At 45.2% G+C, this 17874-nt stretch overlaps 1 protein-coding gene across 1 annotated transcript in view; it reads left to right on the forward strand.

Moving 5' to 3' along the window:
* The window catches only part of LOC138786600 (uncharacterized), an 87877-nt gene that overhangs the window by 58070 nt on the left and 11933 nt on the right, over nt 1-17874 (forward strand). The window contains 2 exon segments of the mRNA XM_069963580.1: nt 1867-1946; nt 14670-14967. Of these exon segments, the coding sequence (XP_069819681.1) occupies nt 1867-1946; nt 14670-14967 (378 nt within the window).

Below are 17874 nucleotides of genomic sequence, written 5' to 3' on the forward strand. Positions count from 1 at the left end.
GCTGGAGGGGAAATAGCATAGAAGTGAGAAGTGTTGTGTGCAGGAGATGGTGTCATAGTCTGCTGGACCTTTATTCCATTCATCTTATCGAATCAGTGAATACAAAATAAGGGAACAATCTTAACCCCTTAATGGTGCAGGATCAGTATGCTTGTCCTGAGGCTTTTAAGGGGAAGCAGAGAGGACTTGCAGTTCAGGCTCTCTCTGCAGCGCACGGCTCCCGGTTGCTGTCAGCTAATTAACCATTTAGATTCAGCTGTTATAGCCATCCCTGGGGTCTAGGGGGGGGACCGTCCCCGCGATGTGTTCATGGAAGGGTGATCCCTTCATCTTACCTAACTAAGCCTTAGCATTGCAATGACGCTGATCCCGGCTCGGTGATGGATTGCAGTGGGCTCCAGCAGCCTGTTGTAATCAAGCACTGATCTTATCAATACTGCACTGATCTCTATGAGCAATCAGTGCAGTAATAATAAAAGTCTCCCAGGGGGCCTAAAAGTTAAAAGTGCAGTTAAAAAAAATAAAAAGTTTTCCAACTAATAAAAAATTCCCTTACCTTATACCCCTTTTGCACCGGTCGTTAAGAGGAGCAAACAAGCGCTCTCAGCGCTCATTTGCTCCTCATTCCCCGCTCGCTGCCGCCACAATTCAGCGCGGCGGCAGCGAGCGGGTGAGTGCAGGAGGGGCGGCGGGGAGCTCCGGGGGGGCTGCTCGGAGGATCGCTGATCGTCCAGGCAGCCCATAGGATACAGCAGCGTCTGCTGCCGATGCTCCTATTCAACGGAGCGACGGCAGCAGATCGTTGCTGTATCAGTCGCTTGTTTTTCAACATGTTGAAAAACAAGCGACTGCAAATAAAAATAGGCTCAGGAGGGAAGGCGATAAAGCCTGTATGAAATGGTAGAATATCTTGTATTCTCTGTTTAGTCTATGGGGTTCCAAGTGTGAATCCTCAAGAATGCTATAAGTCTTCGTATCCTGTTACCACTACTGCGTGACATGGGGATATAGTCCAGGACCTGTATGTGCGGCTGTGCTGGTTTCTGGCAGAGGATAGTAGACTTGTGCTGTAGTACGCCAACTTGGATCCTCGGGGTGGTCTCCTCCAAATATCTGAGGTCACAGGGGCACGTGATCAGGAATATGATGTACAATGAGTCACAAGTGTAAAAACCTTTCATGGGAACACGGACGCATCCTTCCATCATTCAGGTCTATAGAGTTTTCCCCAAAGCAAATGGCTGCCATTGTTAAGAGGTTCGTCTGGTCCTGGGCACGGATTAAGAAGTTTCCCTTCAGCTCTACCGACTTCTCAGTAGCTCCAGCGACCCAATTTTCAGTTTTTTTCGATACTATACCAGGGGTACTCAACAACTTTTAGTGAGGGTCCACTTACTGGCGTCTATTGTCAGGTGAAGGTCCAAGCTCAACATCAGTAATAAACGTGTTTTGTTAACTTTTCACAAACATTGTTGAACTATTTACATACAGAATAGATGCTTAGTGGAAAAACTGGCTTTTTTTTTCTCTCTCACCAGTCTTTATGTAGCCCCCCTTTGCGCTCCCCCAGTAGTATATAGACCCCTGTGCAGAATGAAGAATCCTGTATCCGCTACCTATTCTCCATAGGACTATTTCTATTGACCAGATGTCAAAGCCTTGACGAAATGAAAAGTTTAATAATATTAAAGGGGTACTCCAGGCTGGGGGGATTTTGTGCCTATGGCCAGGGAGGAGGTGGATGAGGGCAATGACTTCCCCTTACCTCCCCGCTTCCAGGGCCATGTCCTGGATTGCGCTGCTCCAGTCCGCGCTGCCTGGGCGCTTCCTTGCCTCTGACGCTGACTTGAAACGTCACGTCTCAAGCCTGCATCAGAGACCAGGAAACGCCCGGGCAGCGCGTACCGAAGCTGCACGATCCGGGACACGGCACTGGAACCGGGGAGGTAAGGGGAAGTCATTGCCCTTATCCACCTCCACCCCTCACTCAGGTAACTTCCGGCTTTCCTTACAACAGTTCAACCAATCACGTCATTGGTAATATGATAGGGGTCGTTTCACCAGCTTGTATCGATATTCCTCGATCTCCTGCTGGTGGCGTCCTTTAACTTTCGGATACCCACTGGGCCTGAGGCAGCCTCCGTTAACCCAGGGTATGTATCAGTTGGCCACCTCAATTGCCCTCCACACAGATAAGAGGACATCACACTCCTTGAGTCTTCTGTAGTGCACAGCAGGGGCTGAGTTTATGATCCAAATCCAAGGCAAATAATATGGCCCCACATATAAGTTGTGGGTTATCCAACTGTCCATTGTATGTGAACTAGCATGCGATTGCTGACGATAACCTATATCTTACATACAATCTCACATTGTCCATTGTAGTGGTCAGTGTTGGACTGGGGTATCTCGGTCCCACAAGATGAAATGATCCTGGGAACCCACCAATGAAAAACCAATAAGTCAGTGTTAGTGCAGCTTCTAAAGCTGGTGGCCGGTCCTCTCGTGGGCCAGTCCAACACTGGTAGTGGTCTGATGACAGCAAGCACCTAGGTGATCTCACATAAGCTTGATGAATGCCCATTGTACTGATATTCCAGGCTGCCAATGTCTCAGCCAGATCTTGTCCATCCTGTAACCTTTCTTGATATCAGGTCTTATTTAATATTTTATATAAAAAACATAAATTACTAACCGGTAATTTCTTTTCTTTGAGCCCATGACGGCACCCCTGGAGAGGACCACCTCCTACTCCCATTGGACAGGAAACAGGACCCCTGGACCTGAAAGAATCGCCTCGCCTCTCCCACACCAGTTCTCAGCAAGGTTCTTAGGAGCGAAGCTTAATAACAAAACACAACATAGAACAGGACATCCCTATACTTATGTGAAAATATATGCCTTATACTATAGGTTGAGTATTTGGCAGGGTGCCGTCATGGGCTCAAAGAAAATAAATTAGCAGTTAATAATTTGTTTTCTCCTATCGCCCTATGACAGCACCCCCGGAGATTAGACTAGGAATTTCCCGCCTGGAGGGGGCTACTGCTTGAACACTATGACCAAAGGTAAGATCTTCAGTAGCTGTAGTCTGTAATGTCTCAAAAAAGTGAGGCGTACTCCATGTGGCAGATCTACAGATTTGATCTAAAGGAACAGAAGCCCTCTCTGCCCATGTTGTGGCCACTGATCTAGCGGAGTGTGCCCCAAACCCAACCAGGATGTCCCTCCCACTATATCTGTAACACTCTCCAATAGCCTGTTTAACCCATCTAGCGATTGTTTGTGAGGTTGCGGCTCTACCTCTATTCTTTCCCTGGAAGGAAATAAGGAGGTTATCACTACGTCTCCAGTCTTTGGTCACATCAAGGTAGTGAAGGATAAGCCGTCTAACATCCAGAGTATGGAAGGCGGCCTCTCTCTCATTAAGAGGCATTGTCACAAAATGAGGGAAGAATTACCTCCTGGGATCTATGGAAATTAGTCACCACCTTAGGAAGAAAAGCAAGGTAAGGTGATAAAATGACTCTGTCATCCCTAATCATCATGTATGGGGAGATGATAGAAAACACTCTGATCTCCCTCTCACTTCTAGCAGATGTAATAGCTAATTTAAAAAATGAAAATTTGATGGGTGACTAGGACAAAGGTTCAAATGAGGAAAGGGTTAAACCCGAGAGAACAATATTCAGATCCAACGGAGGAAGTCTGGACTTTAGACTGGGACATAGTCTAACAGTGGCCTTAGTGAATCTTTTAATCCATGGAGGTTCTGCTAATTTGAAGTCATACAAGGCAATGAGAGCTGATATTTGAACTTTTATGGTGCTTGGTCTTAGATTCTTGTTAAGGCCCTCCTGCAAAATATCTAGGATTAGGGAAATATTAGGGGGAGGTAGCACATTAACTGGTTGGTTCACAAATCTACAAAAAGCTTTCCAGGTTCTATGGTAAAACATAGAAGTCACTCTTTTTCAGCTTGCCAGCATTGTAGATATGACTATGGATCCTGGCAGAGAGATCCTGTCTCTCCAGAAGGAACACAAGTGTCTGATATTGACATCTTCCTCAACCAGGCGAACCACACCCTCCTGGGCCAGAATGGTGGAATGAGGATAAAGTGAGCTCTGTCTTTGTCTGATTTTGCGAATAACTCGAGGAAGAAGCCAGATTGGAGGAAAGGCATATAGTAGGTTCTTACCCCAATATTGTGCTAGGGCATCTACAGCTGTCGGTCTGTCCTCCGGGCAAAGGGAATAAAATCTCCGAACTTTCCCGTTGACTCCAGTGGCAAATAAGGCCATCATCAGGATTCCCCAAAGTCTGCAGATCTGACTTTAGTTGTTTCACATTTGCAATTTCCATCATCACCAAACACCTGGGTTCCGTCCCTCTCTGTAACCTCTGTGACCGTATTTACCTCAGGAAGAGGGAGAGAGTTATTACCACTCGGCCTGTGACAGGATATATCTCCATTTATTCATCATAACCTCCAACTTCCCTGATATCCCCTCACTACAGGCTGCTATATATATATATATATATATATGCAGCTCAAATACATGTACATTACACATATATAGCTCTACTGTGTACACATACAGCTCAGCTACATGTACATTACACATATACAGCTCAGCTACATGTACATTACACACATACAGCTCAGCTACATGTACATTACACACATACAGCTCAGCTACATGTACATTACACACATACAGCTCAGCTACATGTACATTACACACATATACAGCTCAGCTACATGTACATTACACACATATACAGCTCAGCTACATGTACATTACACACATACAGCTCAGCTACATGTACATTACACATATACAGCTCAGCTACATGTACATTACACACATACAGCTCAGCTACATGTACATTACACACATACAGCTCAGCTACATGTACATTACACATATACAGCTCAGCTACATGTACATTACACACATATACAGCTCAGCTACATGTACATTACACACAGGGCTCTGCTGCAGGCATATATAACACACATCACTTCAGCTCATCCAGCACAGCAGAGTCCTGCATACACTGAGCAGCAGCCCCTGATCATGTGACTCCTCCTCCTCCATGTGACTGATCACATGACTGTGACATCTTGGCAGGTCCTGGAAGCACACAGTAGATGCTATGTACCGTTGATGACATCACGCCCATACGACCTGTGTGGGAGGAGCTTATGTTTTCCAAGTTTTTCTTAGCAGTAGTGAGGAAGCAGCCGTTCCAGGTCGGTCAGGACTGTGTTGCTGCAGGGTTTCTCTGTTTCCCGGGATTTCTGTGAGGTAATGGCCGTGTGAGGAGTTTCTGGACATTGAAATCGGTAAGCTGCTCTCTGGGGGCATTTTTTTTGCTTTGTTCTGCGGCATCAGGGGTCTGTAGTAATGATGTTATGTGACAGCTCCTGTACAGCTCTGCTGCAGGCGAATATAACACATACAGCTCAGCTACATGTACATTACACATATACAGCTCAGCTACATGTACATTACACACATATACAGCTCAGCTACATGTACATTACACACATATACAGCTCAGCTACATGTACATTACACACATACAGCTCAGCTACATGTACATTACACACATACAGCTCAGCTACATGTACATTACACACATACAGCTCAGCTACATGTACATTACACACATACAGCTCAGCTACATGTACATTACACATATACAGCTCAGCTACATGTACATTACACATATACAGCTCAGCTACATGTACATTACACACATACAGCTCAGCTACATGTACATTACACACACATACAGCTCAGCTACATGTACATTACATATATACAGCTCAGCTACATGTACATTACACACATACAGCTCAGCTACATGTACATTACACATATACAGCTCAGCTACATCTACATTACACATATACAGCTCAGCTACATGTACATTACACACATACAGCTCAGCTACATGTACATTACACATATACTGCTCAGCTACATGTACATTACACACATACAGCTACATGTACATTACACACATATACAGCTCAGCTACATGTACATTACACACATATACCGCTCAGCTACATGTACATTACACATATACAGCTCAGCTACATGTACATTACACACATACAGCTCAGCTACATGTACATTACACATATACAGCTCAGCTACATGTACATTACACACATACAGCTCAGCTACATGTACATTACACATATACAGCTCAGCTACATGTACATTACACATATACAGCTCAGCTACATGTACATTACACACATACAGCTCAGCTACATGTACATTACACATATACAGCTCAGCTACATGTACATTACACACACATACAGCTCAGCTACATGTACATTACACATATACAGCTCAGCTACATGTACATTACACACATACAGCTCAGCTACATGTACATTACATATATACAGCTCAGCTACATGTACATTACATATATACAGCTCAGCTACATGTACATTACACACACATACAGCTCAGCTACATGTACATTACACACACATACAGCTCAGCTACATGTACATTACACACACATACAGCTCAGCTACATGTACATTACACACATACAGCTCAGCTACATGTACATTACATATATACAGCTCAGCTACATGTACATTACACACACATACAGCTCAGCTACATGTACATTACACACATACAGCTCAGCTACATGTACATTACACATATACAGCTCAGCTACATGTACATTACACACATACAGCTCAGCTACATGTACATTACACACATACAGCTCAGCTACATGTACATTACACACATACAGCTCAGCTACATGTACATTACACATATACAGCTCTGCTACATGTACATTACACATATACAGCTCTGCTACATGTACATTACACATATACAGCTCAGCTACATGTACATTACACACATATACAGCTCAGCTACATGTACATTACACACATATACAGCTCAGCTACATGTACATTACACACATACAGCTCAGCTACATGTACATTACACACATACAGCTCAGCTACATGTACATTACACACATACAGATCAGCTACATGTACATTACACATATACAGCTCAGCTACATGTACATTACACACATATACAGCTCAGCTACATGTACATTACACACATACAGCTCAGCTACATGTACATTACACACATACAGCTCAGCTACATGTACATTACACACATACAGATCAGCTACATGTACATTACACATATACAGCTCAGCTACATGTACATTACACACATATACAGCTCAGCTACATGTACATTACACACATACAGATCAGCTACATGTACATTACACATATACAGCTCAGCTACATGTACATTACACACATATACAGCTCAGCTACATGTACATTACACACATATACAGCTCAGCTACATGTACATTACACACATATACAGCTCAGCTACATGTACATTACACATATACAGCTCAGCTACATGTACATTACACATATACAGCTCAGCTACATGTACATTACACATATACAGCTCAGCTACATGTACATTACACACATACAGCTCAGCTACATGTACATTACACATATATACAGCTCAGCTACATGTACATTACACATATATACAGCTCAGCTACATGTACATTACACATATATACAGCTCAGCTACATGTACATTACACATATATACAGCTCAGCTACATGTACATTACACACATATACAGCTCAGCTACAAATCGATTTTCCAGGCATATTTTCCGGGTGACACCAGGATTTCCTGGCATTAGATAATTTTTGATAAGACTCGCAGCAGTGCGGCTTATCATAGAGTATACAGCAGAAGACATGGGGGCAGCAAGCTTAGTGCCCGTCATGTTCTCTGCGTGTCCTGTCCCCCCTGGTGTCACCTCTGCAGCACGCCCTCCCTTAGTTACAGCGGCGCTAATTTCAAATAGCCGACACACAGCGAACGCTTGTGCCCGCTAGGGTTGCACGAGGCACCGAAATATCAATACCACTATCGATATTTTGGGCTGAAAAACGGTTCGGTGCCAGGATTTCCTGGTATCGATACTTTATTTTAAGCTGCACTATTAGGCAGCTTAATATAAAGTATAGCGCAGAGAACACGGCCGGCGGCTATCTGTGCCTCTCACTGCCCCTGCAGTCTCCTCCTCTGCCCTTCCTTCCTCCGCTCCCATCGGCGCCAATTTTAAATAGCCAGCACTTTGCAATCGCTAGTGCAGCTATGTAACTGTGTAGATGCCGCTGTCACACTGACAGCGGCATCTGACCCCTACTAAGCCTGCTCCATATGCAGCAGGGGTCGGCTACTGTGTGTAGCAGACCCCCGCTACCGGTTTGTCTCTGATAATAGAGGCAGGCTCGGCCAGACTCTGTTATCAGGGTAATGATTTATGCTGAAGAGTCGGAGCTGCACGGAGGTGTTCGCGGCTGGAGAGGGAGAGGAGGACGGAGAGGGAGAGCGGGAGGTCAAGGAGAGAGGACGGAGACGGCTGGAGGTGGGGGAGGCTGAAGAGGGAGAGCGGAGGTCAGGGAGAGGAAGACGGAGAAGGGAGAGGAGGACGGAGAGGGAGAGCGGGAGGTCCAGGAGAGAGGACACATGTGAGGATCCAGCCGGTTGGCAGGTGGGGAAGGTGCGCTGGGGCTGTGAGGTGCAGACATCAGCGCAAGTATAAGTAGTGCATAGCAGAGCCGAGTGGGCAGTGCATAGCAGAGCCGAGTGGGCAGTGCATAGCAGAGCCGAGTGGGCAGTGTACAGCGGAGCCGTCCATGATCACTGTACAGCAGAGCCGAGCATAGCAGAGCTGTCCATGATTGCTGTACGCGGTATAGCGGAGCTGTCTAAGTGATCACTGTGCTCTGTACACAATTATGTAAAAAACGTAAACCTTTATTTTTAACGTAATAAAATTAATAAAAGGTCCATAAATTGGCATCTCTGTAATAGTGCAGGCCTGAAGAGTATAGATAACATTTCAGGTTTATAATATTCGCAGTCTAGGGAGTATTATATTTCTATTGTTTTAAAAAAAATATATTTTAGTAAGTATCAAATTGGTATTGAGTATCGAAATAAAAAAGTTAGTATCTGTATCAAACTCGAAATTCTGGTATCTTGACATCACTAGTGCCCGCTATGTAACTATATAGATGCCACTGTCACCCAGACAGCGGCATTGCCACCATCCTGAGCTTGCTCCATATGCAGCAGGGGTCAGCTACTGTGTGTAACAGACCCCGGCTGCTAATGACTATAACATTGCATTGCAGAGCAGGCGGCTGGAGAGGGAGAATGGTGCGGTTTGTGTGAGGAGGACAGAGGAGAAGGCTGGAGGTGGGGAGGTAGGAGGAGATGCGGCCACCGGTAGCGCTGTGAGGAGGAGGAGGGGGGGGGGCGGCCAAATCAACAAGTGTGTTACATGACTACAATCCCCATCATCCCCCTGATAGCTGGTGTGTTACATGACTACAATCCCAATCATTCCCAGATAGCTGGAGTGTTACATGACTATAATCCAAATCATTCCCCTGATAGCTGATCATGGCGCCAAAAAAAAAAAAAAAATGGTCCCGCACCCCACAGCCTGACAGGCTGAGAGATAACAAAGTGTAAGGAGTCAGAGTAGGGAAAATTTTTTAATCACATTTATTTTAAATAATGTAAACTTTATTTTTAAACTAATAAAAGTTAAAGGAACGTAAATTGATTTGTACAGACATGACAGTCGGGGGGGGGGGGGGGCATTTCTATTCTTCTTTGTGCGTTTTTTTTAATATAATTTAATTAGTATCGAATTGGTATCGGGCATTGAAAAAAAAGTTGGTATTGGTATCGAACTCAAAGTTCTGGTATTGTGACATCACTACTGTGTACACATACAGCTCAGCTACATGTACATTACACACATACAGCTCAGCTACATGTACATTACACACATACAGCTCAGCTACATGTACATTACACACATACAGCTCAGCTACATGTACATTACACATATACAGCTCAGCTACATGTACATTACACACATACAGCTCAGCTACATGTACATTACACACATACAGCTCAGCTACATGTACATTACACACATACAGCTCAGCTACATGTACATTACACATATACAGCTCAGCTACATGTATATTACACACAGGGCTCTGCTGCAGGCATATATCACACACTCATACACAGCTCTGCTCCACACACATCACACACAGACAGCTCTGCTGCACACACATCACACACACACAGCTCTGCTGCATACACATCACTTCAGCTCATCCAGCACAGCGGAGTCCTGCATACACTGAGCAGCAGCCCCTGGTCATGTGACTCTTCCTTACAAGTAGGAAGCAGTGAGCTGCTGCATTATTCACTGATATCCACAGTAACATGCAGGGGATACAGGGGGAGAGGACTGGTGTGGGGGGTCTGTATACAGAGGGAGAGGACTGGTGTGTGTGGGGTCTGTATACAAGGGGAGAGGACTGGTGTGTGGGGTCTGTATACAGGGGGAGAGGACTGGTGTGTGGGGTCTGTATACAGAGGGAGAGGACTGGTGTGTGGGGTCTGTATACAGGGGGAGGACTGGTGTGTGGGGTCTGTATACAAGGGGAGAGGACTGGTGTGTGGGGTCTGTATACAGGGGGAGAGGACTGGTGTGTGGGGTCTGTATACAGGGGAGAGGACTGGTGTGTGGGGTCTGTATATAGGGGGAGAGGACTGGTGTGTGTGTGTGTGGGGTCTGTATACAGGGGGAGAGGACTGGTGTGTGGGGTCTGTATACAGGGGAGAGGACTGTTGTGTGGGGTCTGTAAAGAGGGGGAGAGGACTGGTGTGTGGGGTCTGTATACAGGGGGAGATGACTGGTGTGTGGGGTCTGTATACAGGGGAGAGGACTGGTGTGTGGGGTCTGTATACAGGGGGAGAGGACTGGTGTGTGGGGGTCTGTATACAGGTGGAGAGGACTGGTGTGTGTGGGGTCTGTATACAGGGGGAGAGGACTGGTGTGTGTGGGGTCTGTATACAGGGGGAGAGGACTGGTGTGTGTGGGGTCTGTATACAGGGGGAGAGGACTGGTGTGTGTGGGGTCTGTATACAGGGGGAGAGGACTGGTGTGTGTGGGGTCTGTATACAGGGGGAGAGGACTGGTGTGTGGGGTCAGTATACAGGGGGAGAGGACTGGTGTGTGTGGGGTCTGTATACAGGGGGAGAGGACTGGTGTGCGGGGTCTGTATACAGGGGGAGAGGACTGGTGTGGGGGTCTGTATACAGGGGAGAGGACTGGTGTGTGGGGTCTGTATACAGGGGGAGAGGACTGGTGTGTGTGGGGTCTGTATATAGGGGCAGAGGACTCCGGCACGCAGAGAATGCTGGTCTATGTTATTTAGCAGGTTCCTTGCTCAAATGATCCAAACCAGACCCAGTCTAGGTCGTAAGGCGTAGCAGTAGTGATGCATAAATCTCTGGCCCACACAATCTGCTGTGGACCCTGCTGACTGTTATAATCAGAGATGAGCGAACCGGGTTCGGGTTCGGGTTCGAGTCCATCCGAACCCGAACAATCAGCATTTGATTAGCGGTGGCTGCTGAACTTGAATAAAGCCCTAAGGCTATTAGGAAAACATGGATATAGTCATTGGCTGTATCCTTCTTTTCCAGACAACCTTAGAGCAAGTTCAGCAGCCACCGCTAATCAAATGCCGATCGTTCGGGTCCCGGTTCGCTCATCTCTAGTTATAATACTTAACCCCTAGGCTGACTTCAGCTGATTCCCTGGTGTCTAGTGGGGAAGTCACGGAGGGGCGATCGTTCCATCCGGCACCGACCGGGGTCTGCGCCGTAATGGCGCTGATCCCAAATCGCCACTCGATGACTTTCGGCTGCAGCAGCCTAAAGCAATCCAGTGCCTATCTCATTGATCTATGCAGTATAACTATACTGCATATATCTAAATTAGAGATTAGTGTGCCTATACTAGAAGTCCCCCAGGGGGGCTTCTGGTATATGTGTAAAAAAAAGTGTCTTTATTAATAAAAATAAAAAGCCCCCTACCAATAGAAAGTAAACACACAGCCCCATAGACTAAAGGATAAAAGCGATATAAGCCTGGGAATGAAGCGATTTTAAAGGTAACCTGTCACCCCCCGTGCCGGGGTGACAGGCTCTCGACCCCCCGTAAGAGCCCCCTATACTCACCTAATCCCGCCGGGTCCTGCTTCTGGAGGTGGTCGGGTGATGAAGATCTCAGCCGCTGCAGCCCGGCGCGCGCGCTGAGAGATGAGTCCAACACCCATAGAGAATGACAGGAGAGTCCAGCGCTCCGTCATTCTCTATGAGCGTTGGACTCATCTCTCAGCGCGCGTGCCGGGCTGCAGCGGCTGAGATCTTCATCACCCGACCACCTCCAGAAGCGGGACCCGGCGGGATTAGGTGAGTATAGGGGGCTCTAACGGGGGGTCGGGAGCCTGTCACCCCGGCACGGGGGGTGACAGGTTCCCTTTAAGGAACATAGATTTGTTAACAATGGTTTGAATTTTTTACAGGCCATCAGATAAAATAAAAGTTATACATGTTATATATTGTTGTAATTGTAACGACTTGAGGAGCATATATAACAAGTCAGTTTCACCCCAGGAGAAACTGCGTAAAAACAAATACCCCCCAAATAAATAAAATGCGTTTGTTTTTTTTGTTTTTTTATTTCACCACACATTGAATTTTTTCCTGGTTATGCAGTGTACCTTATGAAAAAATTCAGCCTGTCATTGCAAAGTACAATTAGTGGCGCAAAAAATAAGGGCTCATGTGGGTTTCTAAGAGCTATGGCCTTTTAAACACAAGGAGGCAAAAAATAAAAGTGTAAAAATGCAAATTGGCCTGGTCCTCTAAGGGTTAAAGGGAACCTGTCACGCACCACCAGTGGATCCCTGGATACTTACCCTTTCCTGGAAGTCCCGCTCCTGGACCTGGTCCCGGGACGGAGATATTGCCGTCGGAAGCTGTGCGCACTCACCAGAGATGAGTCCGACGCCCATAGAAAATTACTGCTTCAGTCATTTTCTATGGACTTTGGACAGATCTCTGGCAATTAGCATACAGCGCATGCTCAGCTTCTGACGGTGATATCTCTGTCCCGGAACCGGGTCCAGGAGCGGGACTTCCAGGAAAGAGTAAGTATCCAAGGCTCCACCGTATTAAATTGGCATGGTTGTGGAGACTGAACTGAGATTGAGTCTTTGTTGCAAAATGTTGGCTGCACGGCTGACCTTAAGCGTGCAATCACAGGCTTTGTTCAGGACCATGCCACTGATTCCACAGCCCCCTTTCTGAAATGGGAAGCATTAACCCCTTAGTACCTTGTACGTCATGGCGGTGCGAGGGGAGTTCAGAGAGGGGTCCAGCTGGGGAGCTCCTCTATTAGCCCTTGCGGGTCCCATTTTCACCCCAACTAATTAAGCATTTAAATGCAGATGTGAAACCTGACAGCTGCATTTAAATGCTCTGCTCCCAGTGTCCCTGATGTCTAGTGGGGAGATCCGTTCTTCGGGCAAATTATTTCTTTCCCGGTTTTGCAGCATATTTTATGCTATAGGGAAAAGGCAATGTAAATGCTTTGCTTTGGTGGACGATCTTTTGGTCTATATCACCAACCCCCGATCTCTATCCCATCTTTGGCCCACTTGTCGGAATTCCGCTCTAGGTTGAATTATAAGATCAACCTATTCAAATCTGAGGCGCTGGATGTCTCGTTGCTCACGCAAACTGTTTTCTCCCTGAAGGTCTTTTCATTTAATTGTCCCTCCCAAGGGATCACATACCTAGGAGTCAAACTCCCTCCTGACTTATTGTCTCTATTTACGACAAATTTTTCTCCTATGCTTTTCCGATTACAAAAAGATCTGGAAGACTGGGATTGCTCCAAGTTCTCCAGGTTTCAGTTTCTTTTCTCTTTTGTTCTCCAATTCTTCCATTTGATTGCTGAGAAGGTATACTTTCTTATACTTGTACACATTTTGAATAACAGGAAGATATACCCGTTTTAGTTTTTGTTTCATCCTTGTGAGTTGCGGTTACTACTCTACCTAATGTCCCCATTAGCTAATTATGCTCACCTCGGTGCCTTGATCATAATTCTATAACTGAGAACATTGGTTTTTGACTTGATGTATGTGGTTTGAGCAAGTTACATAATGTGCAAGCCTCATAGCCTAGATATGCTAACGGACTCTACAGTTCTTGTCACGTGTAATACTTCTGTCTCTGTATTTAGTTGTATAATTAAAATAAAATACTTATTGTGTGTCAGGTTCCTATAAGGTGTCAGGACGTGGCGGTCTATTTCTCCATGGAGGAGTGGGAGTATGTAGAAGGACACAAGGATCAGTACAAGGATGTGATGCTGGAGGATCAGCAGCCCCTCCCATCAGCAGGTAATAGACAGGACTATATACACACCTCCTCTCTGTATTATCTGGATGGAAAGAATGAATTCAGTCTCTGTATGTGTTCCCTCCAGTCAGATCCAGTAAGAGAACAGCACCAGAGAGATGTCCTCGTCCTCTTCTCACACAGGATCAGGATCAGGTAGATGGAGATGTTCCCTATGATCTGTACATCCCACCTGACTTCTCCTACTGTCTGATGACTTTTACAATATTTCTCTCACATCAGGCTGACGATGGGAACAATATTATAAAGATAATAGTTAAAGAAGAGCCAGATGTAAGCGCTGATGAGCAGTATAAGGACATCACAACAGGGAAGGATCTGAACTCTATTTATGCTACAGACAAGATAATAAAAGAAGAAGAGACAGATGTGAGTGATGATGAGCAGTATAAGGAGGACATCACTACAGTGAAGGATCTGTACTATTTCAATGCAACTGACAAGATAATAAAAAAAGAAGAGACAGATGACAGCAGTGATGAGCAGTATAAGGAGGACATCACTACAGGTAACCGCCCAGGTGAGTAGTGACCACTAAATGCAGAGAACAGTCACACATTCTCCTCAGTCACCGGCTGTAACTATTCTGTGTGGAATATTATAAGCTCTGTGTCCTGTCAGAATTTAGGCTGAATGATTATATAGCTGGAAAACTAATATACAGCACAGTCCCAGCGGACAATATATCACTATCAGTCTCATGCTGCTGCATCTATAGTGAATGTCCTAGTCTTACAGCGTACCTGTTGTGAAATGTTTTAATAAATGAACAGGGGTTGTGTTACCAAGAAGTTATGTAATATACTGGCTTTCATTAGAAAAAAAAAAAGTATGTGGTTCAATCAACATTATACATACGACCGAACTGTGGTCTGTGTTTCCTTAGTGTTGATATTTGGGCTTTTCTTTTTTTTAGCAAAGAGACCAAACAAGAGTGCTTGTTACTAGTGATGATCGAACAGAAATTTTTGAGTCGAGCCTTGAACAGTAGTGGTGTTTGGTTCGAGGTTCGACTCGAACTCGAACCCCATTAAAGTCAATGGGAGATGTTTGGGTAAATTTTTATACCTATACAGGTGCGGAGAAGCTGTAATTACCATCCAAAATAATAAACTGGATACAACAACTTAGTGAGGAAAATTTTGCACTAAGAATGATTGAAAAAAAAAATTGAGAGTAAAATACTTCATTCCTTTCAATGGATAACTGAGGTAGCAGAGTTTAGATTGTGACATAGAAGAGCTGAAATAGTAAGGTAGTGACGTAGCAGAGTTGAGGCAGCATTGACACCAGTTGTAGGTTACTTAGCTTTCCTAGCATGTAGTATAATGAAGGTAACCCAGCTTTCCCAGCATCTTGTATAGTAGTCAGTATATGGAGGTCACCCAGCTTTGATATTGCAAAGATGGAAAGCTATTAATGCAAAAAAAAAAAAAAAAAAAAAAATTTTTGTGGGGAATAATACCCCTGTGAAAATTACACTTTTTCCCATTGAGACAGATTTAGCAACAGAGAGAACTCTATTCCTGGATATCTATCTATCTATATATATGGTATATATCTATCTGTATGACTATAAAACATGGTATATATCTACCTGTATGACAGTATATTTGAACGGCATTTCACCCTCAAAACTGACAAAAATGAACTTTTACAAACTCAGGATAAATGTAACTAAGCAACTCCTATGTATGATTGATTGATTCGTATGACAGATGGGGAGACTGTTTTTATACTATTCAGCAAAAATATCTGACACAAATTGACTTTTGGACTTTTTAAGTGTGAATAAGAAAATAATGGAGGTCACCCAACTTTACCAAACCCAAGTATTGCTGTCTGTGTAGAGGAAAATGCTATCTAACGAAGTCTACGCTTCTCCCTAAGTCCCTGAGCTTCTCCCTAAGTCCCTGAGCATGCTAAACACCCCACTAACTAACTAAGCTAAATAGCAGCATGCAAGCAGATACAGACAGAGCAGTCTGTAGAGCACAGTGAGTGAGCAGAAATTGGCGCCCAGAACACATCACAGTGATATATACAGTGGTTTGCAATATATATTCTATAAAGTCATTACATACAGAATGAACTTTTTCAAGCATTTTTTTTTTCTGTTAAAGTTGATGACTATGGATTACAGCCAAGAAAAACCCAAAAGTCAGTATTTCACAAAATTAGAATAATTAACCCAAAACACCTGCAGTGGCCTCCTAAGTGTTACAAAAAGGTCCCTTAGGGTCCATTTACACCCACAAAGATTATCTGACAGGTTATCTGCCAAAGATTTGAAGCCAAAGCCAGAAACAGACTATAAACAGAAATCAGGTCATAAAGGAAAGCCTGAGATTTCTCCTCTTTTCAAATCCATTCCTGGCTTTGGCTTCAAATCTTTGGCAGATAATCTTTTTGTGTAAATGGACCCTTAGGGCCCTATTCCACGGGCCGAGCAACGATTTAAACGAGCGCCGATCTAGCAGTTCATTTACTGGGCCTATTTCATGGCCCCGATGATCGTTAAGCAAGGGCTGCAGGAACATCGTTACCGATGTCCTTGCAGCAATACATTACCTGTCCGGGCTTCTCCTCCGCTCTGTCTTCCTCCCCGGGTCCCGCTCGCAGCATCAGCTCCAGAGCGGCCCGACTGAGCTGTCAGACCGCTCAGCCAATCACTGGCCACGGCGGTCCTGGCCTGTGATTGGCTGAGCGGTCTGACAGCTCAGTCAGGCCGCTCCGGAGCTGATGCTGCACGCGAGACCCGGGGAGTAAGACAGAGTGAAGGAGAAGCCCGGACAGGTAATGTATGCTGCTCTGCTTGAATCGTCTGTCGCCCCGCGCACCGCTATTCCACTGTAGCGATGCGCGGGTGGCGAACATTGATTTTAGGTTTAAACCTAAATGAACGATCAGCTGATGACACGATCGGCTGATCGTTCTCTCTCTTCCACCGAGCGATAATTGGCCGAATGGGGCCGATCGGCCGATAATCGCTCCCGTGAAATAGGCCCCTTAGTCTGGTTCAGTATGCAACACAATCATGGGGAAAACTGCTGACTTGACAGATGTCCAGAAGGCAATCATTCACACACTCCACAAGGAGGGTAAGCCACAAAAGTTCATTGCTAAAGAAGCTGGCTGTTCTCAGATTGCTGTATCAAAGCATAATAATGGAGAGTTGAGTTGAAGGAAAAAGCACAAGCAATCGGGAGAACCGCAGTCTTAACAGGATTGTAAAGAAAATGCCATTCAAAAATTTGGGAGTGATTCACAAAGAGTGGACGGCTGCTGGAGTCAGTGCTTCAAAAGCCACAAGCACATCCAGACGTCTGCAGGACATGGGCTACAAGTGTTGCATCCCATGTGTCACTCTTGACCAATAAACAACACCAGAAGCGTCTTATCTGGGCCAAGGAGAAGAAGAACTGGA

The sequence above is a fragment of the Dendropsophus ebraccatus genome, chromosome 3 (genome assembly GCF_027789765.1).
Source record: "Dendropsophus ebraccatus isolate aDenEbr1 chromosome 3, aDenEbr1.pat, whole genome shotgun sequence".
Classification (NCBI taxonomy): domain Eukaryota; kingdom Metazoa; phylum Chordata; class Amphibia; order Anura; family Hylidae; genus Dendropsophus; species Dendropsophus ebraccatus.